Source organism: Syngnathus scovelli, chromosome 12 (genome assembly GCF_024217435.2).
Source record: "Syngnathus scovelli strain Florida chromosome 12, RoL_Ssco_1.2, whole genome shotgun sequence".
NCBI classification, from domain to species: domain Eukaryota; kingdom Metazoa; phylum Chordata; class Actinopteri; order Syngnathiformes; family Syngnathidae; genus Syngnathus; species Syngnathus scovelli.
This window is the reverse complement of record NC_090858.1, coordinates 5,504,578-5,530,377: the sequence shown is the minus strand read 5'-3', so window position 1 is coordinate 5,530,377 and position 25,800 is coordinate 5,504,578. Positions and strand designations below refer to the sequence as shown.

Genomic DNA, 25,800 nt, shown 5'->3' with positions numbered 1-25,800 from the left:
AATGCAACAATTTATATTCACTATGTATTCACATTCGTTTTCGCCAATCTCGGATCACAACATACACGACAGATTGTTTATTCTTTTGAACAAAAAAAAAAAACAGACATATGCATATTCCCTTGGCACCAAAAATACTTCGCATGCTGCTGTTGTATTCAGCTTCCTTTCAACCCATGTTTTTTTTCTAGTAACCTATTTCCTATATTGCTTACATACACAAAAATAAAGCTCTCTACACCCTGAACTTGTGAAATTGACATCACTGACTGCTTTGTGTGCGCATAAAAAAATGAGCGTGAAAATAGGAGACTCAAGCAGCACAACCTGACACATGTATCCCCCCCCCCCCCCCCCCCATAGCAACGGCGGGCCCACAAATTCATGTAAAACAGCAGTAACTCTGCTTTTTTAAAAGCATACGGGATAATGATGGAGATTTCAGCTTCATTGTGGAAGCCCACACCCATCAAATATTTCATTCTATTTTCTTGCGCTGAGGGCTGACCGAGGAATCTATGGAAAAAAAAAAAAAAGGGAAGGTAGCAGACAAGATTAGGGTAGGGGACACTTAAACACCATTAGCTACATTTTTCTTTATATTCAAAAGTAAAGCAAACTTTACTTGATCAGATAAATCTTTCTGTAACTGGATGCAAGTTGTATTCAGTTTTTCAATGTCTGCCCATGCATCTAGAAGAAAAGTTTAAAATAACACTGCTCAACTGAATGATTGTCTCAGCATTGATAAAGTGGAAAAAATAAAATCTCAGCATAAATCACTGGAAACATCACAAGAAAGCAATCCTAATTTCATTCTCAACGGAAGGAGACTGTACTCTTAATATTATTCTTCCCTTGAACTGAAAAATTCATAAAATGTCACACGAGGCTGGGTAGTTCTTAAAGTTGGCCGTATTCTGCATACTGTCTCACTGGCCTTCACAACACCGGCAGAAGCTGCCAACGTCTGATTTATTTCAAACTTGAGAAGTAAATGAAGTTCCGCTCTCCTGCATGTACGGCCTCGACACAAAGGTGGTAAATGGAGAGGAAAGCAAGGCTGGGGTGCAAAGGGGCGTGCTGGCAAAGAGTTAAGTAAGTTAAGGTCAACAACAAGTCACGGCGACCATCGCCCTTTTATTTCCCTTGAAGCGATTCAATACTACACAAGCATCTGCTTGAGGAACCTTTTGCATTTGTCTTGATAACCTATGGGATAAATATGCAAAAGCATTCATCTTTGAAAAAGGAGCGGGTGAGAGAACAAGGATGGGGTGAGAAAGAGAGAGGGCATCATGGTGGGGGATGCTTGCAACAGGCACACACACACACGTGCACGCAAACACACACGTGCGCACACACAGAGTCAGAAATTGTTGGTAATGTGCAGACATTCACCAGTGGATGAACATCTTTCACTTTATTAGCATGACAAAGAACACAATCATTTTGGTTATGCCTGAATGCCATTTTCATTAACTTCACAATGATTTATTAACAAAAGTGTCAGGAATGCTGTGGAACCTGCAGTCTCCGGCTGGAAAAAAAAAAAAAAATTAAAAGAAATCAAAAAAGTTACAAAGGGAAAACAAAGTGAGCCAAACTAGGGAAATGTCATCTTAGAGGTTGAATAATGAGACAATGAGACGGGGGACAGGGGTGAGTAAAGGGTTAAAAGGTAGATGGTTTTATAACAGCCAATTCCATTCTAAATGTAAAGTATATCCAGTTAATTATGACATTCATTAGGTTTTAACGCAGCACATTTCAAACTGGGACTCCCAGCTGGGAGACGTTCTGCAGACGACTAATAGGGAATTCCATCAGCCATGGAGGAAATTGGGGCTCATGTGGTTTTATATGACGCTTTTGTAAGCCCGCATACAGTACATGAAATAGGCAAGAAAGGAGTCAAGCCAATGACCCCTTAGCTTGGATCAAGTCTGCTCATTTAGCAATGACATAGAAAAGAAATCCGAACCCATAGATCATGTGACACACCAATGAATGGACAAATGAAGTCATTACGATTACAATGTTAAGTTTCCTTCAGTATATGCGGCTCGATTTCCCCATTGCTGCTTGTTATTATTAAACTGTATTCTCCTATGGCTCATAATATTTTAGTGGAGTTCACAGTGAATATATATAAGTCGAACATATAGTGAGAAGCAAAAAAAAAATATATAAAAATAAATAAATATTTTTTAAAAAATATTAAAATAAATAAAAATATAGCGAGATGCATCTCACATTCAGCTACTGCTGCTTGACATTGAGCAATTCATCCAGAATGATCAAATACATCAATTAGATTCATCTCAGATCTCAAATTATACAGTGCGGTAACAACAAATTACTCCACATCAGTCATGCAGGCTGCAGGCCAGAAAAGTTCATAAGTTGGTATGAAATGTCATAAATTAAAAATATGCACTCTATAATCCTCATTGAGGCACAATGATAAAAGCCTGATGATAATTTGGACATATTTCTGATCAAATTGGGAAAATATAATTGTAATGTGTAGAATCCTAGCATGTTTTAACTTCCTTTTTAGGTGCAAATGGAAGTCAAAGGAAATACACATACACACACACACGAGCTTCGTGCGGTAGGTGTGGTCATGGAGGAAGGCTGAGTTAGTCAAAATTCAGAAATGATGGATTTACTGAGGTGGATCAGCCCATCCAAGCATTGGACAGACAAAAAGCCACCCGTGGCTATGGTTACAACACACAACACACACGTATGAAGACTTTCTCAGATGGTCTTTTTTTTTTATACTGAGAAGGACAAAAAATACCAAAGCCAATAAAATTAAGCTCAACAGGGCAATTTAGAGAGCTGTTTAAATCAATCCTTGTAAGTACAAATATTTCTGTACAGGGAGAATTTATATGTTTAATTACTGAGCTGAGGTGGCAGGCCGAGGCTTTACTCATTACAGTAAGATATATGAATGGCGGCGAGATTCTGGATAGCACAGGACAAAAGGGAGGACAAAGTAATTAGCCGGCTCTTATTTAATGGGACCCTTCCTCAAGTCGTTCAAGAGTCCCGTCGCGGCTTCGTGTCCATATGCTTCAATTCAGAAGTCATTTTATAAAGGACCGCTGGTGGCAGGTAGCGCAGCAGCAATTAACACTGGCAGCCAATGAAATCGGTGGGGATTGAAAATGATGTGTTAAACACTGTGTAATATTTGATTGTCCAGCTTCTCTTACCACAGTCAATTCGCCACCCCAGCCAGCAACCCCCCCCCTTCCAGCAACCCCCCCCCTTCCGACTCCCCCTTTTCTCTTCTTCTCTGATGGATTTTCCTGCAGAGAACACAGAGCCAAATGCTGGGATTCCCTGCAGTGTGTGATGACACTGCTAGTTTTGGCAAATGTGCGTATTTGGCCAAAGTGTGTGTTTACCCTCCCATGGCCTGTAAGTGGACTTGGCTGTAAATATTGCTTTGGCGATCCGGAGCTTGTGTGTCTGAGCGTATGTGTTTAGTCGAGTGGCACGTGTGCTGTTTGAAGAGGCAATCGTGTTATGTGTGCCATCTTACCTCAAGGACTGGATCGGTACCAACCAGCTCAAGGGAGGCACTGACCACATCCCACGTATGTGTGTGTGTGTGAGTAAATGAAAATATCTCCGAAGGGATATGAGTTTCCCACTGAAATGAAAGCTTGCAAGGGTAAAGGTCACATGACCAGTAAGGAAGCTTGTTTATTGGCAGCAGACCACTCTGCCTTCTTGTACACACCAATCATTTTGAAGCATGCCAAGTAGCCCAAGGGTATTGTTTGGCCTGGGTATTTCTCACTGGACATCACTTGGCTGTGTGTGACCACTGGATCTTCACCGTCTGGCCGCACGTTTGTTTCATTTGGCAGGCTGGTATTTCATGTCTGCTCTCTGAGTGTGTATCCCTTTGACCTTTGTCAAAGGGGAGCCATTTACATTTGGGACTTGTGTTTATATTTTATACAGACATTCAGTTATTTCCTGTGAGAAGTTTCACAGTCAAAAAATTGTCTTCTAAGTAAAGATGCAACTTGTGTGGTAATTTTCTGCTTCCAAATCCAATTTATACGCCGACTCGCATGAATCATCTTCTATTAACAAAACACAAGACTGTGGAGAGGTGAAAATGCTATTTGTTTCCCAATTTTTTTTTTTTGCATAAAGAGCCCTCGCCCACCCTTCACCACACAAAACAACTAACAGTGTCATTATAAAATGCAGGTGTCAAAGCAGAGGAAAGAACTGTCGCCAATTGTGCCTAAAATACTGACGTTCATATTAGGAAACTAAAAAAAAAAAAAAAAAAAGATACACTTCCCGTATGAATACGGCAGTTTTACGTCACTGCAAATGATCCATACAAGCAGTCTAAAACCAATTCATAACTTTGAATGACCCTAATGTACGCAACATTTATTAACAATTCCTAACCCAAATTGAATTCTTTTTTAACCCAGCATTTTTAAGGGTGAAACATTTGACAGGTAAAAACAGCAACACCCCTTTCTTTTGTTTTCTCGCGTATTTGAAATATATACTACCAAAATATACCCCCAAAATGACTTTTGGCTCTAAGAGAAGCATAAAAGAATTACAGAAAAAAGAATAGAAAGATGGGGGAAACAAAAGGAAGAGACAGCATTATCGGGAGGAGTAAAGCTCAAGAGGAGGAGCAGTGAAATCCCAAAACTAATCTGAGTATAATCAGGGCATTGCCCCAGTGTCCTAACCCTGTCTGCACACTGACACACACACACACACACACACACACACACACACACACACACACTACTAAGCCTACCCCATAACCCCCAGTGTGTGGGCGGTGGTGTTCCCATGACCCAATTAACACATCTGGGTCAGCGGTATTCAAGTCCAAGCTCCCACAATCACACACACACACACACACACACGTAATGCAGGTTAAGGTAAGGCAGAGGGTGAGGATAATGGTTTTTATACCTCTCTTGTGATTTATTACTAAATTAGTAGACATATTGTAGCCATTTCTCAGAAAAGTCTTATTTCGGTGACACACACATACACACAAGAGGTGAAATGACTTGATGAACTGCACTACTGTGTTACCTCTTGAGGTTTAGTTCCAAGCATTTAGCCATATTGAAATGACAGCAAACACACAGCTTCATCTCAGTGTTGCCTTTTATAACACTGGATGTAAACTAACTAGTCCCTCTGATGTTGTTGCTGCTGTTGATGCTGTTTTTCTTTCTTTTTTTTTTTTTTTTTTAAACAGGAAGCAAGAAAAGGGCACGTGAAGAAAGTGGTTTGGCTTTTTTTAATGTAAGGGTAGTTGTGCCTGTATCGCATCCCAAAATAAATAAATAAAATAAATGTGAAAATGTTTGAAGTGGTTTTCTGTTTGAGACAAGAGAGCAAAGGTGTGCTTTTGCGTTTGAGGCGAAAGGCTGGAGTGTGAATGTGTGTATCTGTGTGTGTGTATATGTGTTCAAGTCCCTCTTGCCAGTTTTTTTAAAAAAAAAACAGCCGTAGCCCAGGTAAATGGCATGCTGTCCTCTTGCACATGCCCAGTGGCTTTCTTTTTTTCATCCCAGGGAAGAGTTCAGAGGGCCGGTTAGCACCATTCACTGCAGACCCCCAGGCATTTGTTGAACACACAGCTTAAGACACATACACACACACACACGAATACTCACACACTCTGAAAACTCAAGCACAAAGTTTTTATTTAAGCACTCATATGCAGCATCCACAAACACAATCAGCCATGCTCTAGGCTCTCAAAAATTCATGCAGCGGTAACAGTTTACTATATACAGAGTAATGCACGCACACACAAAAACACGCAAACATATTTTGCATGCACACGTGAACACTTACACACAGTCGGCCTTCGGCTATGGTGTTCAAACAGCCGTGATATTGAAATCCAGCAATAGGTGGACTGGCAGGTTTAGCTGAGGTCTACAGCAGGTTATTGATCATGGTTAGCTTATTGTGAAAAACTCTGCCTGTGGCATTGGGGTCATTCACATCAGAGGTAGATGTATATATGTGCGTGTTTGTGTCCATGTTTATGTCCGTGTGTGTTTCTGCTCATATTGAAAAAGGGCATTGACGATAGAAAAACAGATCTGTGGGGGTGATGTGTAAATAAATAAATAATATAGTGTATATAAAGTAAAACAACTACAGCAACAAATGCACATCTTAATTTAGACCTGTACTGGACTGCTGATCCAATGAGTCCTCCTTTCATTACCTTGACGACCAGGAGCAGTGATAAGGTATGGAAAGGTCAACTATACCAGAGTGTGAAGAAAAAATAGTGCTCGTTCAAAAATACCGACTGACCCTTTCAAGTAGTGTTGCAGATCCATTCATGTTGTGTATGCAGTGGACATGTTGCCAAACACTAATAGAGAAACTTATTTATTTTCACAATCTTGTTTGACGGTCATTCTACAGGTGTTAGGTCGGGTTGAGATCAGACGTTTACCCCAAGCTGATCTCACCATGCTTTTGTGAACCTTGCTTTGGGATCTTTACTGTCCCCATGTCGTGCTTCTGCATGATCAGGACCATGGACAGCTCATCCCTCCTGCCCCTCCCGTTCCGTTAGCGGCATTTATTCCCACGGCTCATTTCCACACCTGCTCCCAGGTAGTTAGCCACCCTATATAAACCCCACACACCCAGCCACCTGGTTCAGTTCCTTCTGGTGCCCTACCTGTTGGACTTGCCAGGTTGCTAGCCGCCATGCTACTTGGCTGTTGCCCCACGTTGCTAGCCTGTATGCTACCTGTTATTCTGTTCTCCACTACCCCTTTTCCTTCAATTAACCTTGGTCCAAGCTTCACTAGGTCGCCCTGCCCCGTTCCGTGACATCCCACAAAAGAATAGAAATGTGGCAGACGTAATGGTGGTTTAAAAATGAACTCAAACCATCACTGGCCCTTTTTGAATCACTGAGAAAAAAAAAGTGATGTTTGTGGCAGCCTGTTGTCTGCAATGACGTCAGCCACATACTTAAAATAATTTGAGCCAAACTATACCCTTATTGATATTTAGATTTTATTTTCAAGGAAAACACCTATTCCATAAACGAGGCATCTAAATTGTACGCTGAAAAATGTACGACCTTGTTGTAAAGGCTCCTAAAAATGATTTTAAAGTTGAAGGATGAAATTTTTACTGCTATTTTATGACCCGCACAGAAAGCAGGCAAGCATAGAGGAGAAAAGTGAGGTTGAATAGGAACCCTCAGTAATTCAGAACACAAGGCAGATATGTTTTGCATGGTCCGCTCCTCCAACTTCTATCCACTCCAACTCTTTCTCGCTCAAAGGACCAAGGGGAGGTTGCATAAACATTTTGCTGGTCGGTTCATACTTGATCTGAGTATCTCATTTGCTTGTTTTGGAAACATTAAAAAAGACCCCCAAAAAAATGTTCCTTTTATTCATTCCCGGTCTCATCAATCCTAAAGGGCCGACTTGAGGCTGTTATAGAGATTAGGACGGCCGTGCTACTGACAAGGCAGTTAAATCTACGCTGGCTGAGAAACTTGGCAGCAGCAAAAGAAGAGCTGCTTTGGCGAACAGAAAAAAGAAAGTCGGGTCAGGAAATAGAAATTTGGATGGTCTAAAATGGTGTATTGAGGAAGCCGTTTAGTTATGATTGAAGGCAGATGTTAGGAAAACCCACAATGCTCTCAGAAAACTGAAACTGGCCAAAGTAATAATACAGAAAATTAAAATTATTGCCAACATATTTTTTTTTTCCAATGACTGCACAATAGGTGAGAGAGAATATAAAATAAAATGTCTATTTTTTTTACCTTTACTTCTTTCAGCAGGTTATGCTTTGGTGTAATTTATCTTAGAATCAAATTATACTTCCGACTATGATGATATAAATATTTGAGTTATTATCAGGCACAAATTTCCCAAAGCAATCATCAAGACAGGATGGTGCCACAATTTATCAGTAATGATAAAACATAATTTACATATGGAAAAAAAGTCATCGTAAAGGGGTGTGTAGTTCATCTAGGAGAAAATATGCACTTTAACATGAAAATGTATTAATGATGTATTTGTTTATCATGGAGCTGCGTATTGTTATCTGTGCGTCATTCAGCTTCCACCCACCACCTCAGTGTTACAGATTAGGCCGCTTAGTGCTCACCGCAGGGCAAGCTAATCACTAAGGAAATAAAAAAGGCTGAGGAGGGTGGGGGTCGAGAGAAAAACTGAGAGAAGAAAGCAGAGTGGTGTTCAAACCCCTCCCCACCACCACCACAACCCGCTAAACTCCCCCGTCCAACCATCCGACGCCCGCCAATCTCACCCCCGTAATGCCCACAGGGCACCGTCACGGTGACAGCGGTGTGACAGTAATCTTCCACTGACACTTGTCTGTTTTTTTTTTTCCCCCTCTTCTTTCTTTGACTATTTTTAATGGGGACGGTGAGAGCACTCCTCTGACTCATACACAAACTGCATATATCCTCCTTATGAACACAATCAATCCAAGTCTCGGCAAACAGGAGGAATGTTGCACTTTCTGAGATGTGCCTGGACCAAATGCTGTCTTATATAAAAAAAAATACATTTATGCCCTGAAATTACTTAGTTATTTGCAAAGAAAAACAAAATATCACCAAAATCAACTTATTCTATGATATACGGTAGTTTTTCATATTGTTCATAATTAACCGTTTTAATTTTAGGATTGTATAATAATAAAAATATCAAACTATTTCTATAATATATGAATAAAAATATAATAATTATTATTATTAGTATAATAATTGATAAATATTTTGTTTGCACACATTACAATACCAAAATTAGAACATTATAACATTTTGTTAAATAAAAGCCTTGTTTGGATCCCTGAGATTAACCTGCCAAAAAAGTTGCTCTACAGATGTCAGTCTGATTGGCAAAACTGCTCCTCAAAAAAAAGAAATATCAGCATTGTACTTTTCGAGTGCCGACATATAGGGTAACCTTAATCCGCTGTTTTTCAACTCGAAGGAACAATGTAATTGCAAACTCAACTGTTTATTGTGAGTTCTTTCCTACGTCTCTAAGAATTGCTCTCCTTCTCGACTTCAACGCGGAGCGATGTGTCCTCATATGTGTCGGTAAGCAGAAGGTATAGCACTCCAGACAAAAAGAAAAGAACCAGATTTAAGAGTACTGTCGCTCGGTTTGAGCCAAACATCTCCATAAATCCTAATACATCGGCTTTCCCGGCGGAGCAAAAAAAAGAAAGGGGGAGTGAATGCGTTTCTTCTTATCTATCTGTCTTTCACTCTTTCCCCAGTGTGAGAGACAGAAGGGAATAAATGGCTCCTCTCTCCTCTGCTCTCTCCTCGGTGTGGGCTGACAGCGCAGCAGATGGTGGTTTAAGCAGTGAATTTATGAGCGCCACAATCTTAATGTTGCAGAAAGAAAAGAAAAGGACTCGCATCAAACGCCACTGACAAATGCACTTGCTAATATTAATGCACTCCTCATTCATCCAATATGCTGCCTAATTGCTTTTCTGTACACAGTAATATGGCACCTGCTGCTCAGTCCGGCTTTCACATCAGGGGTGGGAAGGATGAGGATGTGGAAGAAAAAGATGAGAAAGTGTCTCTCGCACTTTTTCCTTTCAGTCTTTCTTGCTTTTTTTTTTTTTTCTGTGATGGATCCAAGGCTGCGGATCATGCACCAAACCTGTCAGCTCTCCTAATTAAAATTTCATACTTATAAACTCAGAACAAAAAAGTAAACAATCAATTATGAGTTTACGCGAGAGGCCATCACACATTAACGTAGTTTGGCACAGTGAAGGAGCCACAATCCTGTTAAGTACAATCATACCTTGAAGATCCACGGACTTTATTCGAGCTTAGCAAGGCCATCTTGACTGCAGATTGAGCCTAAATCCAAAAAGACAAAGAGAAGAAGCACGCCTGTTCCTTCATGGACTCTTGTGGGTAGCAACATCCCAGTACATTGGTGTAAAATATGCAGTTTGTCTTAAATAATGAAATCATGGTTGAATAAGTCTATGGAATCAGGATAAAGTGATACGCGTGTTATGGTGCTGTTTTTCTCCTGATGAAAAAGAGTTGGATTATTATTTATCCGTCTCCCTGCTGAAATGTGACGTTTTAAGAAGAAACAGACGAACATCATTATTTTAGTGCTTTGCATCACGTCTGGGGTCCATCGGGGGGCTCGTGCTAGCCCCCTATAGTCCCTCCATTATCTGCCCTCCAGCTGCTGTTAAACGTACTAAATTGTAAAATAATGAGTTTGTAAATTACACACAATTATGGATGCAAATTGAATAAATTCTCCAAACTATAAACTGTCCTTCCTCATTGTATCATTTTAATTGTTTCATGTTTGATGGGGACTAGCAGGTAAATTATCATTTTTTTGCTATTTGAAGCATTTTTTTTTTTTATTCATGATTACAGCACAGAGAAAGTTGCAATTTTATATAGTTTATGTAGTTATATAGTTTTCAGTTTTGCTATTGCAGGTTTTTTAAAAGTGCAAGCACTTATATATATATATATATATATATATATATATATATATATATATATATATATATATATATATATATATATATATATATATATGGATTTAGGTTAATACCATCCACTACACGATGAAACAATTATTCATCCAAAAAATAGCAAGTTGTAATAATGAAGCAGCAGACGCCAGCAACATCAGACACACAGTCAAGCAGGATGCGCTTTGAGGATCTGAAATACACACCTACTTTGTAGCACTCCTCTCCCTAGTGTGTCTGTGTACGTGGGTAGATGTTTTTGCATGCATTTACATCGTCGCCGCGTGTGTAGTTTGTGCGTGTCTGTCAGGTTGTCTATGTGTGTGCGAGCTCTCGCTAACTCTTTTATGCGTGAAATGGAGAACACTATGCACCTGAAGGCACACGTCAACATGCCAGAACAGCCATCAGCTCAGGACTTGAGTCATATCCAGCTGTTTGCACACACAATCATACGCAGACAAACACTAAATCATCCCTGGCTGCATTTAAGCATGAATACAAGAATAGAAGAATTGATATAATTAAGGTGATAAAATGATTCTCTTTTATGGCACAATTCCACCCTCATTACATCTCGTGCAATCAACAGTGACTTTTTTTCCCCATGAGAAAAAATACATGGTGTTACTTTAAAGGATAAAAGTGTCACTCATATCCTACATTTGCTTCGAATAAAACATGCGATTGTAGCTAGCAAACTAACACTGAATGAAATTACTGATGTTATTGAAACACTCTGTGATCATGGAAATGATTTCTCTGAAGAGCTTGGTAATTATCCTGGAACTCAAGAGTGGCACCCAGAGAGCGCAGAAGGTGCATATTTGAAATGCAATGTTTTGTTATGTGAAACAGACCTGCTCCAAATGAGTCTACGGTAGGGGTGTCAAACTCGTTTTTTTCGCGGGCCGCATTGTAGTCATCGCTTCTTTCGGAGGGCCATAATAAATGTATGAGCACCTCATATTACATACAGTAAAAGTTACAAAACAAACTGACATATAACCCGTTTTCAAATCAGATGAGTAAAAACTGGTCAAATATTTAAAAAAAAAATATATTAAAAGTGAAGACGATTTGCAATTCTAGTAATGACACACGAATTTGTCTCCGCGGGCCACATAAAATGATGTGGCGGGCCACATCTGGCCCCCGGGCCTTGAGTTTGACACCTGTGGTCTACGGGTTATACATTTTGTGATCAAAGTAGATTTATTTTTTTTTATTTTTTTGCGCACGATTTAAAATAAACATGATGTCATAAGAGCATATTTTTTATCCTTCTCACCTACTCGCAATTCTTTACCATGGTCAAGTAATGACTCACACATCAACAAATGTCAGGATGTGATTAGCAAGAAAAGTGAAGACGAAAAACAGATTTGGGGGGGTTGCTAGTGCTGGGTAAAGTATAGACATACCCACATATATCTATTTTTGGATCTGTGCCATAGATCTTTTTTTTTTTTGTGAAAATCACTCTACTCTCTCCCGCGCCTCCCTTCTGTGCCAACTGAGAGCTTTGCTCCAAAACGCTGGCTTTAATTTTTAATGAAACGCTCATGTTTCTGCACCTGGGCACATTGGCTAGGCTGGTCCATCAGGTAAGGGTTCCCCGGAGGGTCATTAAAAGTAGGGATGCTGCGCATACCGGACCTGCTTTGGTGCCAGGTTGTTCTGTGAGGCCTCCGGAATCACCTGCAGTAAAGATATGTGCATCCTTGCACTTTAAAAATGTCTGTGTATATTTGTGTGCGTAGTCTATTCATCACCTTTGGTGATATCTTTTCTTTGTGCTTCCTAATTACGAGCTAGAGGCTAAATTACTGAGCACTATATTTCCAGCTGCTATGCAGCATGTTGAAAATACCTATTCGTTTGGGTAAATCCGTATCACAACCTTGTATTTTTTTGTATCATTTGATGGCCTTATAAGAGAAGTTATTATCGTGAGCATCATGGTGGTGAACCTGAATGCTTCTCCCTCACAACTTGAAACCTGAAAACTTAAGTTAGTGACAAATAAAATAGTGCCGAGTTTTACTATTGCAGCGACCTTATTTAAACTGCCTTCATGTTGCTGAGGTAGTAAAACTCAGTAATATGTTAGACATCAATAACCTGAATCCTCTGGAACTCACCTCAGGGTAGAACCAGAAGCACCCAGCACCCTGGAAGACAAATATTTGCACCCGCCAATCTCTGGACCTCTAGCACTTCAATTGTTCATTATTGAGAACATTTATTGTAAATATTGTAAATAAATATTGTATCCTATACGGTGTAAATAAATGGTTCATCCACCCATCCATCCATCCATCCATCCATCCATCCATCCATCCATCCATCCATCCATCCATCCATCCATCCATCCATCCATCCATCCATCCATCCATCCATCCATCCATCCATCCATCCATCGTAGCAAGCATCTATGGACAGGACTGCATGGTGCATATGTGATCCTGCCCACTCACCCTTGGGAATAATATTTGATACTGCACTAAATGTAGCTCCAATTTGCCAACAATGGCTCCATACTTGCCCTTCTACCTGGAATAACCTAATCCCAGAGGGGAGTAGGGTTTTAAGATGGTCACACCGACATTTGCGCACACGCGGGCACACGCACACACGTGGCCGCACACTCACACACACAGATGTATGGTAAGTGGTCCCACAGCCTAATGGAGTTTAATTACTCCCAGCGCATCCATCAGGGGCTCCAGTAGGAGAGTGGAGTATTTTATCACCACTTTTAAGGGTTATTAGTACAAATACACTGTCATCCTGCATTACCACTGCAGAGTTTTAAGGTGCCATGCCCTCACCACATTCATTACAATCTCTATCAATATCTATCAGAAGTGTACGCTCCATCCTTTTACCTCTTCACTCAGTATCTTCTTCATGCACTCTCTGCCATTGTAAGACCTCATATCAGCGTCTCTTCCTCGTGCCTTGCTCTCTCATTCCTCTGAGACATTTCGCGAAAAGTTTTTTTCTCCATTTGTTGGCTGTCACCCTGACTTGAAGTGAGGGAGTTTGTCAGGAACAAGCTCGTGGCTGTACAAGGCCCCTGGTCACACAAGTGAGAAAGAAAAGGAAAAAAAATAGCAACGCTTAAGCCAAACTGAAAACTGAACTCAATCGAGAAATATGATTGAGCTCCACAAAGTGACTCAGGGACTTTTTGGGCTTTGGGTACGACGTGAAAATAATGTATTATGCCTTTATTGTGCTTGTGTGAGCTCTTATGCGCATCACACTTTTTTTTTTTGCTTTTCTTCTTACAAAAGGAAAATTCTGAGTTGAGACTCTACAGCTCTGCCCCTATTTGTGATGGTAATGCATTGTTGTTCACGCGCGGGCTTTGCATGAGACAGAATGCCGCCCCACACCTCCAGAACGGTTTGATTTCATCAAGCCGCTTAAAAGAGGACGGCAATTTTTATTTATTTTTTTTAAACAGGAATTTTGACTGATGAGAATATGAGTCAATTTTAGTCATGACTAGTCAGGTCTGACCGTATGTGGATGGAAGTCCCAATCTGCTTTCTCTCAACTGTTCAATGAAACATGGAGAGAACGAGATGAAAATCTGAGTCCTGACACTGCTCTGTTGCAGGTTTTATGGTTGTGGAAGGTTATTCCGAGGTAAACATACAGCTGGAATTGACTAAGTGGCACACTTGTAACGCTTATACAGTTTATGTCCATGAGCCACACCTAGCAAAATTGTCCTTAAGTGCATCGCCGTGATAAACCAATCCTCCAGATTACGCAGGCGGGGCTCCTGCCCTGCTTGGAAAAAAAAAAAAAAAAAAATGGGCGTTAAAATTTTGATTTGAGGTTTTTATATATAGCAGCAAATTCAATTTTAAAGAGATTACAAAGTGAAACAGTAAAATCCGGCTGCCAGACCCGCCTCAAAGCCCTGCAGGTAATGAGATTTATTTTATTTTTTTTGCTTTAATCGTAACTTTGTGTACTATACGGTCGTCATACTATGCATGTGTCAGCAGACGTACAGAACATTAAAAGACAAGCTACTACATCATATGAGCACCATATGTTTCATATGCGACGAGCCCATCCCCAATACACGCACACAGCCATTAGAAAACACATCTTCTGTCTTTTTTTTTTCTCTTTGTAATTTCCTACTTAAACCACAATCTATCCAGGTGGCTGTTTATCCTCCTTTAAATACAACTTTTTTTTTCTCCCTAGGATCATAAAATAAAAATCTATACTTGCACTCCCTGGGTGCTCATTATCCAGTTTCACATATACAATAGTGAAATAAAACGGGAGTGTAATGAACATTGGAATTTGACCCTATAGTGTTCGGGCCATGCAAAAGGTCAGAAAAATTAATTGTGCCTTCTGTTGCTGTGGAGGAATGGAGAAATGAAGCAAGAAAATGAAGAAGAGAGTAAAGGTTATGTGCGGAATGAGACATCATGGGTATCTTAAACCTTAGCTTCAAACGGAGTATAGTGATTTATTTGTTGTGTGTGTTTGGGTGAAGCACCTCCAATCCTTGCTGTCATAAGAACAAAAGCATCCCGCACTACACAGCAGTCCAAGTTGGGTTGTGCCCTGTTATTTATGGAAAACGAGGAGTGTATGGATTAAAGAGATGATGCCAAGAGTGTGAAGAGCAACCAAAAAAAAGAAAAAAAAAGAAAGACATGATTCATTTCCCAAACCAGGGAAAAGCCAAAGGACAAGCAAATCAATGGCAGTTTGGATGATATCTGGCCTTAAAGCATTGACAGGCCCTGGAGTGGTTGGCATGAATGGAAATGCAAAAAGTGCACTTTTCTTTATCGGCAGCATGTGTTTCTTTGGCATAATTAACATTTCACAATATATATACCTGTAAAACATTAGTCGAGGTGCTCTCACAAGCAGCAAATGATTCAGTGTGCTAAATACATATATTTTCCCTTTTGAGCTGAAAGGATTAAGCTGAAGAGTTGATGTTAGTCATTTTCAGAGAAAACACAGAGATCCATCAAATTCAAAAGCAGCCAAAACAATCAAATAATGCAGTGGATAAATGATGTCACACTCTCAAATCTATGGCTTATTGTCTGGGCACAGGGCCAATTCACATCACTACACCGGTTATGGAAAACAGCAGGAATGCTTCGAACGGGAGCTCGTCATCAATATACGACAGCCGCTACTGTTTGACAATGTAAATCTGATACGTAAAGCGTTCGGGGTGCTTGCAGCATGTGGCCACATGTGAGGAGGAGAAGGAGGACGCCGATCCCTGGCTGGCTCATTGCCACTCATCTGGGCACCTTGTCTATAAGCAGGGCAGAAAATCAGACACGCCAGGAAAGAATTAAAGGAGAAAAGAGAGGGAGAGAAAAAGAAAAATGATTTTATATATATATAAATAGCAGGGCTTGCCAGAAGGCAAAGGAAATGAGAGCAAGTGAGCACTGGAAAAGAAGGGCTTGAGCTTGACACGGGGCTTAAAATTGAGAGGGGGCGGAAAGAAGGGACCTACTGCGTGAAAATGTCTCCAACCAAAGCAAGGATTAGTGTTCCAACCTCCTCCACCGCCAAGATCCGCCAGTACAACTAATCACCTTCCCAGCTTCTCTCTCTCACTACCCTTCTTCTTTCACGTTCTCTTTTTTCACACTTTTCATTGCCTTCTTCTTTTGCTTCCGCTCTTCGTCACCCTTTAGGATCATTTTTGTCCTTCTCGTCGCCATTACGCCCAAAATTAAAGCGGAATGTTCTGCCAGGCGTGATTAGCCGTGAACGCCTAACTATAGGCAGAGGTTGGGGTAGAAGTATTTGTTCGTCTTGTCAATGTACACACTTCAAATGGTATCATAGGTGATGAAACTGATTTTAAAAAAAACATAAGAAAAAAACTTTAAAAAAATATTATTATATATTACATTAATATTATTATAGAGATAAAAAACATAAAAAAATACGAAAATAAAACATAAAAAATATACAAAAACCACATCAAAGCCTCCTCTCTTTATTTGTGTATGTCAGTGTCATTCTATATCCCTTCTTCTATGATCCCACCGCCCCACCTACTCCACCTGTCAGACACCCCCCCTCATCTTCTCACTCCTTTCTCCTCCCTCCCTCACTCACTTCTCTTCCTCCTTCCGGGCCGCTGTATATTTCCTCTTTCGTGACAAGGCTCCTCACAAATATGGCGACAGCATAAACATAAACAAGTCAAATTGATCACACAATGAGCCAGACGGTGGATTTTGGAGAGAAGTGAAGGAGGTGGAGAGGAGGGGGGGTGTCTGAAACAGACAGGAACGATTAAGCTTCTTTCTCGCTTCTTTTTTTTTTTTTTCAAGCTTGAGCTTTCTTTTTCCGTTGTGTGTGTGTGTGTGTGGGGGGGGGGGGGGGTAGTTGCAGAACCATCCTGGAAGAAAGCGACACTTCATAAGCAGATGCCTGGCATACGATTGCAGTCGGGGGAGTGTGTGAATTCATTCTCCTCCGCTATAAATACACGTCGCGTCCGTGTATAGGTGCAAGCACAAAATGTAATTAGGCAGTGAGGCAGAAACGCAAGCTGCCTTTCTCACTGTTTGCATATTTTGTCCACAAATAATGGAGTACAAAGGCAATGAGAGGAAAAATCTCTCTTGAATATTCATTTACAAAATAACGGTTTGCTGATAAGGCCGAGGCATGTGATAATCAATTAGCTAAATGTTCTACAAAAACCTGGCACGGGGTGAGGGAGGGGGAGGGGGGGGAGCAATGATAAATATGCACACACACATTTCCGTCTTACAACAAGCAAAATGACAAATTCAGCAGAAGTCAGCACTGAATAACCATTATCCTGGATGGAATATCACAAAGAACACAAAGTACGTCTGCAAAGACACTTTTTTGTATGATAACAATTTGTTTAACATACTGTGTATCGAAATGCACCTGCTGTTGTCTGCATGCGTGGGATGAGCAATGTTGGAGTGAAAGATTAGGTGTGTGTGCTTGTTTGTTGGAGAGGTCAAAGGCAGGCTAACATCAAGCCAGTTTTATTTGGGGGGGAAAAAAATGTTGCGCTCCTTTTGCCAAACAAATTGAAGGGAAACACCCAACCAGATGTCGACTATCTCTAATGGTGTGACTAATTATCATGTATTATTGACAAAAGATAAATGCATCAATGACAAGACCAAGTGAGTAAAAGCTCACCATTTCAAACAAGCCGAGAGTGACAGTTAATGAAAAATGATATGTGAATTAATAAATAGTCCGCTGTTACATTTGATGCCTAAAATGAAATGTTCATCAATCAGTGTGACGTTATTTTTTCCAAACGGTCACAGATTCATTTTGTGTCAATCACGCAATTTATCATCTCAATAGCTGCTACAGCTCTAAAAATCCTACATGCGGCTATACGGGAATATGCATGTAATTTCTTTTTGAAGGCCTATTAAGGTGCATGTCCAGTGTAATTAAATGGTATTAGCGGCAGCGCTACGGTATTATGCATTGCCATCCGTACCGCTACGGTGGTACTGCATGTGAAAGCAATTAGGATACATGCAATTAGGCCTTGTTTCTATTAATAACAGCTAACAAATACTCATGTAAGTTCTGCACAGCTGGTGTCAATATGAAGAATAAACGTTAGCACAGACAGGCTTTCTCTCCCAAAGGCCTCGTGATGCCATGCATGACACGCCGTCCTCTGCTGGCCGGCGAGTGAAATACAGCTGACCCCGTCTCCGTGACTTCCTGCGTCCGTCCGGGCTGAGAACAAAGAGGCGGTGGCGTGCCAAAGAGGACTATCACTCTCTCTCCTCTAGGGAGGACAGGGGAAAGGCATCCAAGAGGTGGGGAAAGGAGGGGTTTGGGGGTCCACCAAGTAGAGTCATGCAGATGTGCTCAGCCCAACCCGGGCATTCCGCTTCATTGTGCGCCTCTGGGTGCATGTGTGTGAGAGTGTGAAATAAGATGGGAGAGCATATTGGGTGGGTGGTGGTTGTTGGCACCGAGGGCTGGGCTGGGAAGACATCTGTCATCATATCATCAATGCTGTCACATCATAGAACAAATGGGCTGTGAGATTTTTACAGCTTAAAATACAAGCGATGGCAAAAGGTGTCGTTACGTCTGATCTATTACCGCTGCTTTGTGCTTTCTCACAAAGCTCTGACCACCAAGTCAACTCATGAAAATGTTACAACGGGAAATGTTTTTTGGAGCACAGATGCAAATCTGACAACTCGAAAGATATAAAAAGGCGCCACCAGCTTTTTTGTACGTGAACGACCTTGTCTGAGGCCCAAAGTCACTTTCTGGTGTGTAGTAGCGCCACTTCTGCACAACGATAAGGGCTTAGACTTAGAGACAGCGAGCATATTATGTTTAATTTCTCCCATCACACTTTTATTTTTGAAGCGGGTCACCACACTGAGGCAAGGTGTTCTATAATGAAACCTTGACTGTGAAGAACTTCATCCTCTGCTTTGCTACCCGGTGTCTCGGTGACAAGACAACCCGCTTTGTTGCCAAGAGAATGAAGGAGAGCTTTGAACTGCTGACTGACAGCGCGGGGAAGCCGTTCCAGGCGTAAATGTAAATTATTGTTACTTACACGTTTAACCCAGCACCTACAACCCCCCCCATCCTTTCTCTCCTAACCCGGTTCCTCATTTGAAACTGGTTTGTGGAAGAACTATTGAGGGGTTGGGGGGGTGGGGGACAAAACTGACATCATGTTGCCCTCTTTTGGCAGGTATTTGCAACTGCACCACGCTGTCCTCTCACCTCCAAAATAGCCAGCGAGCAGCCAGCTCATCCATTCTCAACTGCGGTGACATGAAGACATGATGAAAAGGAGTGATAATGATGAATTTGGGAAAAAAAAAGACAAGCTGGTGGAATCATTGTTTTTGTAAAACTCATTTTTTTCCATTTCAAATATAAAAGCCTATCCAACTCAATGCAAAAATATAGTGTTGTATTTCATACACACAGCCAACACCAAAAAACAATAAAAGAAAATTAGATGAGAAATGACCATGTTTCATTTCCATGATGTGAGGAGGTTCAGAAAAAGTAGTGCAAGCCATATAAATTTTGTACACACACAAACCACTTCAAAAGTACCTGGAATACAGTCAAATGGATGAATGTGCTTTTAATATTAAATATTTTTTGTAAAGATATCTCATGATGGGACTAAATGAAATGTAGAAACATTTGGAAGGTCTAATTTTGTTGTAGTTTACGTGACAATTTTACCCTTGAATTTATTCACGTTTTATATGATCTCTTATTCCTCATCAGACAAACCCCTTCAAAATTATATCGTGCGCCAAAGCACATCATGAGAGTGTTCCATATTGGGCACCTTATGAGAAAACAGGTACAAAGAGATAATGGAGATTAATCATTGACCACAATCGGATTTAAAGTATAAAGTGACATGAAATGGAGATTGAGGCTTGTATTCGCCACTTGATCTTATTTTACATGCAGACGCTCCGGGGCTGAGCTCGCTGGCAGCGCCCGTCGTCAGGCAACGCTCCAAGCTTTTTCCACAAGATGCATCTCGACGGAATCAATACGGCCCTCGCAGCATATCATTAGACATAAGTATTATAATTACTTGTGTTATTAATTTGGCCTTAATACCAGGGATGATATGATGTGTAATTCAGCCCCGTAGAGGGAAGCAAAAACAAGATCATCACAAATGCATCTCTTATGAAAATCAATATTGAAATGGATATTCCAATAAAGCCAAAGCACTGCCCCTGTATTTGATTCTCATGCATATCCAACAATCATTTTCTGCATTCATTTGGAAAAAAAATATAGAAATACCAGCCACATATTTCACACGGGTGCCCCGAGTCGGAGGCAAAACAATATGGATTTGTGTTGCCTTGCAAACAATTTTAATAAAAAGCAATTGATTGGGCATCGAGTAGCTAGCCTGTAGGCGTGAAGCACTAGACCCCAGTGGGTCCAGATCATTAAAGTCCTCAACTGCTGGCACAAATTTGTTCAATAAGAGTCTGGAACTCATGCTTCAGGGTTTGATTGGGATACAGCCGCGTCAAGCTGTTTGTGGCTGCTTCACAGACCGCAAAGGGGCTCGAGTGTTCTGAAAGCCCGTTTTGCTGAAACATGATAGCCATATGTGATTGGAAAGACAAATAGCACAATCCGAGCTCATCTAAAATATGCTTAAATGACTAGTAAATGGAAATACAGAGACATTGATGGCAAATACCGCATGTCGAGGAATAATGTGACACTCGTACGTTTCGAAATGACTTCAAATGGGTGATAAACACAAGACAGGACAAAGTTCACTACCAATGGCGCATGTGCATCGAGGTAGATTCACACGGAGACTTTCTGCAGTCGAGAATCAAAGCTTTGGTGCTGCGACACAGTTTTTTTAATTACCAGGTACTTTATTTATGCTTAGGATTTCAATTTCTCTCTCCAAAGCTGGTAATGATATTCAAAACGCCTGCTGGCAAATGTGAATCCTTATTGTCTGCCGTCTTTCCTTCCCTCTAAAATATGAATACCTCGTTTTTATACGGCTTATTTGTCCTCCAGTCACTTTGTAAAATCTTTATTCTGTGCCACATATATTTTTAAATGTGAGCCTTGCTGGAAGGGATGGCAATAAAGTGTTTTTTTTTTGTTTTTTGTTTTGTGAAGAGGATCAATGTAGAATGTATTATCCTCCACTGCTGAGACTGACTTCAATAATAAAAGAATTGATCCTTTAAAGTGAAGCTTATTCTAGGCCAGCATGGTAAAGGAGGATGGTCCATTTCAATACTGCACAGATGGAGAATCACAGCAGGCTATTTCACCCCCTACCCCAAAACTTATATTATTTCAAAGCAGTGTTAAATTCAGAGGGCAATTACATTGTGGAATTGCAGCGATTCCACAGGAGCATGTCCAACAATAAAGCCAATAGGATAAGCAAGTTAACAAATAGCATGCATAGACACACAAGGCTAAAGGGATGTGGAAGGATTGTCAAAAGACAGATTGTGCTCTCCATTCACTTCATAGATTTTCCTGGCTGATGTGATTTTGCCATTGTCCAAAACAGAAGATGCTAATGTTGGCTAATAAAGCAGGAGGGAACAATAACAAGCATACAGTCAATCGTGGGCACCTAACAAACTCACTTCACACACTCAAGTTGACTTGTGTAGTGTCTTTGTAAGTTGTGCAATGTTTGGTTTCCCCAAAATGTCCAAAAAATTAGATTGTATGCATTTTAAACTGAAATGATGACCACAAAAACATTTTCATTAGTTTTCTGACCTGGAAGGAATTAATCAGAGGTCAGTGAGGAAGTGACAATTTACTTTACTATTTTTTTTATTTTTATGTATTTTCCTCTAATAGAAGCCTATACTTTAAGATGATTTTTTTTCTCAATCAACACTCAACATCCCAAATGTTTCAGATTAGGAAAATGAATAAAGTAGTTGCTGCAATTTAGTTTTCTGACGGAACACATCCATTATACTCCACCACAGTAAATTAAATGACAGTTGTACAATCTGGGATTGCACAAGCTTCCTTTCATGCTCAAATATACCTTTGAGTCTATTAATTATACCAATGGGGAAAATTAATGTAAATTGTACCTTGGAGAACAGACACTGAGTCGAAATGATCGTAGCACCTTTCGAAGTTTTGCTTGTGGTGTAAACTCAATACACATCATCACACACACCAAAGGCAACTTTCCATCTCGGGTCAGCTACTGGTTGAGGTGTGAGGGGCCAGGGCAGACAGACGCTGCCTTGTAATCCCATCAACTCTTGTCAGTCAGTAGTCTGGATAGAAACCTTTCTACGAGACCCGTAATCCATGGCTAAAACCTCATGGCTCACGCACTGTCCTCCCTCTTATCTGGAAACACACAGGCACACATGTGCACGCACGACACCACTAAATATTCCTGGAAACACATGATGGCTGCAAATTTTATAAATCAAACATATAGAATAAGAAAAAAAGCATGGAACGCAGCAAAGTTAAAATAGGTTTGCCAGGCAATATTTAATAGCAACCATCTTACCTTGAGAGACTTTCAGTATGGTTTTACTTGTATAAATACTAAAATACTGAACATACTCAAAATGCTGCAGAAGGAAGGTAATACATCATTGTGTTTGCACAAATTACTAAATCTATTAAACCATTCAATCAATCAATTCCCAGGAACAACATGTGCCATTATCATTCAAATGCATATGCCCAAACACCATGACAAAAAAAAAAAGGACTGCAAGTGATAAATGCTTCTAGGACACTCCCGTTCTTTTCTTGCCTCAAAAGACAGCAAGGAACCGGAGGGGAGAGAGAAAGAGAGAGAGAGGCGAGAGAGCGAGAGAGAGAGAGAAGGACCCACACGGTGTAGTTCCAGCCAATTGCATTCCAGAGAAGTGACCATGGCCAGTGATAAACAAAGCACCATAGATCATTCCCTCTCACGCAGAAGGAGCCCAGCAGTGAAGACAGAGGACGTGCGAGCGGTCAGAGAACCAGAAGCAGACGACAACAGAGAGCTCACCCACTGCTTATATGCATTTGCTTCTTTTCTTCTATTCTCTCTTGCTAAGATTTTCTTGCAGTTTTTCACAACCGGAATGCCATGAAAGCCAGTCATGCTGCATGCTGGTAGATTTTCTTTCCAAAGAGTGAGTCACAGAGAAAGGCTGAGAAAGAAGAGGGAGGGAAAATATCGCAGCTCTCCCTATGGCTACATTTCAATGCGTCCTGTGAAATAAATCCTTTGATTGTTCTAATTTCCCTAAGAGAACCAAAAAATTGCAACTTACCCAATCCCAGACACCGCATTCAGGATCATTCGAGCCCAGTGTGCGCCACAGTCAGAAAGCTGATGTATTCCTCCAGAACAGATGTGCAAAAAGGGGCTGTGAGGTTCTCTCTCTTTTGTTTGTGAGCTGAATAGCTAGGTTCCTCTGTTTGCATCAGCTGGCTGTTTGTTGCAGCTTGGAAGCAGGTGGATGACAAAAACATCAATCTCTCTGGGCACATTGTGTGTGGCAAGCATGCATTGAAGCACGTCTCTCACTGGCTCTGTACAGCACATTGACACATTCCAAATCTCTGCTTACAAATTCAGGGTGTAATGTGAGCTAAAAGTGAACTGGAGGTGTGCTTGACGGAAAAAAAAAAGTAGTTGCTATAGTTTGACAGTTGAAGGGGCAATTTGATACATAATAAGTATGTTGAATTGAATGTGGGCGTTGAAGAATATCCTGTCAGTGTTTGTCAACCTGATTCCAGAATTATGTTTAATGCAGATCATCATGATTTTAATTATAAAGTTTATGTAATCTTACTTAATTTTTGCACTGTAGCTGTATTTTTGTGAATAAAACTTCAGTTTTAAGGGCATAATAGGAGTGTTTTCAAACTTGACACCATAGGCAGTTTTACTAGGTGGCAAAGCTGCCACTTTTACCAAATTGCAGTTGGCAGTGAAGCAATCAATAATCAATTCAAAATTGTATTGTAAGTGTTCCATACTGTGTCTCCAAAATGTGTAAGGGTGTTTAGAATTTACGCCAGAAATGAATTTGACAGACATCAGTCAGTCGGGTTACCTGAGATATACTTTTTGTTTCTCCAGTGTATGTTTAATATGTTTAAATGGTCTGTCAATACTAGTTAGCGGTATTTCTACATAATTGGTGGCTTATTGAGGCATCACAGCAGTGCTAGCTTGCTTACTTTGAGGCTTTGTGCCTGGCTATAATAAAGGATGTTTTGAAAACAGTACATTGTCAGTTAAGTCCCCCCAAAGTTAAAGTTAAAGTCCCAATGATCATCGTCACACACACATCTGGGTGTGGTGAAATTTGTCCTCTGCATTTAACCCATCCCCATGTGATTTTGATCCATCCCCTGGGGGAGAGGGGAGCAGTGAGCAGCAGCGGTGCCGCGCTCGGGAATCATTTGGTGATCTAACCCCCCAATTCCAACCCTTAATGCTGAGTGCCAAGCAGGGAGGCAATGGGTCCCATTTTTATAGTCTTTGGTATGACCCGGCCGGGGTTTGAACCCACAACCTTCCAGTCTCAGGGCGGACACTCTACTACTAGGCCACTGAGCTGGTCAGATTACAATCTGAGATTTTATACCATTGCAGCTGCAAACATGGGCAGCGCAGACATCTGCACAAATAAAACATGCAAACATGTCTAGATCTACACTTTCATGGATTAGGAGAGAAATTACATTAATCCCTTTTGTTTATAGGGCCCGTGAGCTGGAGACTGGCAGTGGGCAAGAGACAGAGAAACCATGCAGTTGTTCGCCAGATTGACATGACACATTTGGATAATCATTAGAATCAATTGTGATGGCCGATTTGGCCGGAGTTTGTTCTGTTCTCTCTGCCCACCTCCTCCCCGGCTGAGGAGGGGGTTAGGTGGCTCGAAAGCGGTTAGCGGCTGGCTGGATTCTCGGGGACCAGTTCGGGATGGGGGAGCTGCGGCTCGGCCCCCTTGAGGACACTGCCAGGACAATCGAGGACACCTCCGACATCCATTTTTTTTCATTGATTTTCATATCATGTATTACTTGTGTACTCTCTGCATCCATTATAACCTGGTGATCCTGAAAGGGGGATCCTTCCATCTGTGGTCCCTTCTCAAGGTTTCTCATTTTCCCCTGGTAGGGGTTTTTTGAGTTTTTCCTTGCCCTTTTGGGAGCTTATGATCAGGGGATGCGTTGAGAATAATTGTCAATTTTGGCTATGTGAAGCCCTTTGAGACTGTTTGTGATTTAGGGCTATACAAATAAACTTGACTTGACTTGACTTGACTTGATCAAGTTCCGGAGACCCCATCATTTACAACAATGTTTACCAATTTGCAGAGAGAGTTGAATCCATCCCCCAAAAGTGGTTAAACATGTGAATTTATATTACAGATTATGTAGTGTCGTGTCAATGAAAAGCGAGTCACGACAATGTCCAAGTCAATATACAGTGATCCCTCGCTACTTTGTGTTTCGTTTATAGCGGCTTCACGACATCGCAGATTTTTTTTCCAAATTAAAAAAAACATTTAAAAGTCAAAATAAATTGAGGAAACGTGTCTAACGTAGTATTGCTCCAAATGTTCATTTACATTCCTT

General features: G+C 40.8%; 1 protein-coding gene across 7 annotated transcripts in view; it reads right to left on the bottom strand.

Annotated features, from left to right (window-relative positions):
• The window catches only part of LOC137840804 (uncharacterized), a 150,218-nt gene extending 126,467 nt beyond the window's left edge, over positions 1-23,751 (bottom strand). For 4 of the 7 annotated variants that reach the window (XM_068652621.1, XM_068652619.1, XM_068652622.1 and 1 more), the window contains exon 1: positions 23,204-23,454. In XM_068652621.1, the coding sequence (XP_068508722.1) occupies positions 23,204-23,299 (96 nt within the window). In that variant the 5' untranslated portion in view covers positions 23,300-23,454. The other 3 variants (XR_011087864.1, XM_068652623.1, XM_068652624.1) reach the window with 1 other exon arrangement.
• Positions 23,752-25,800: the final 2,049 nt, after the last annotated feature.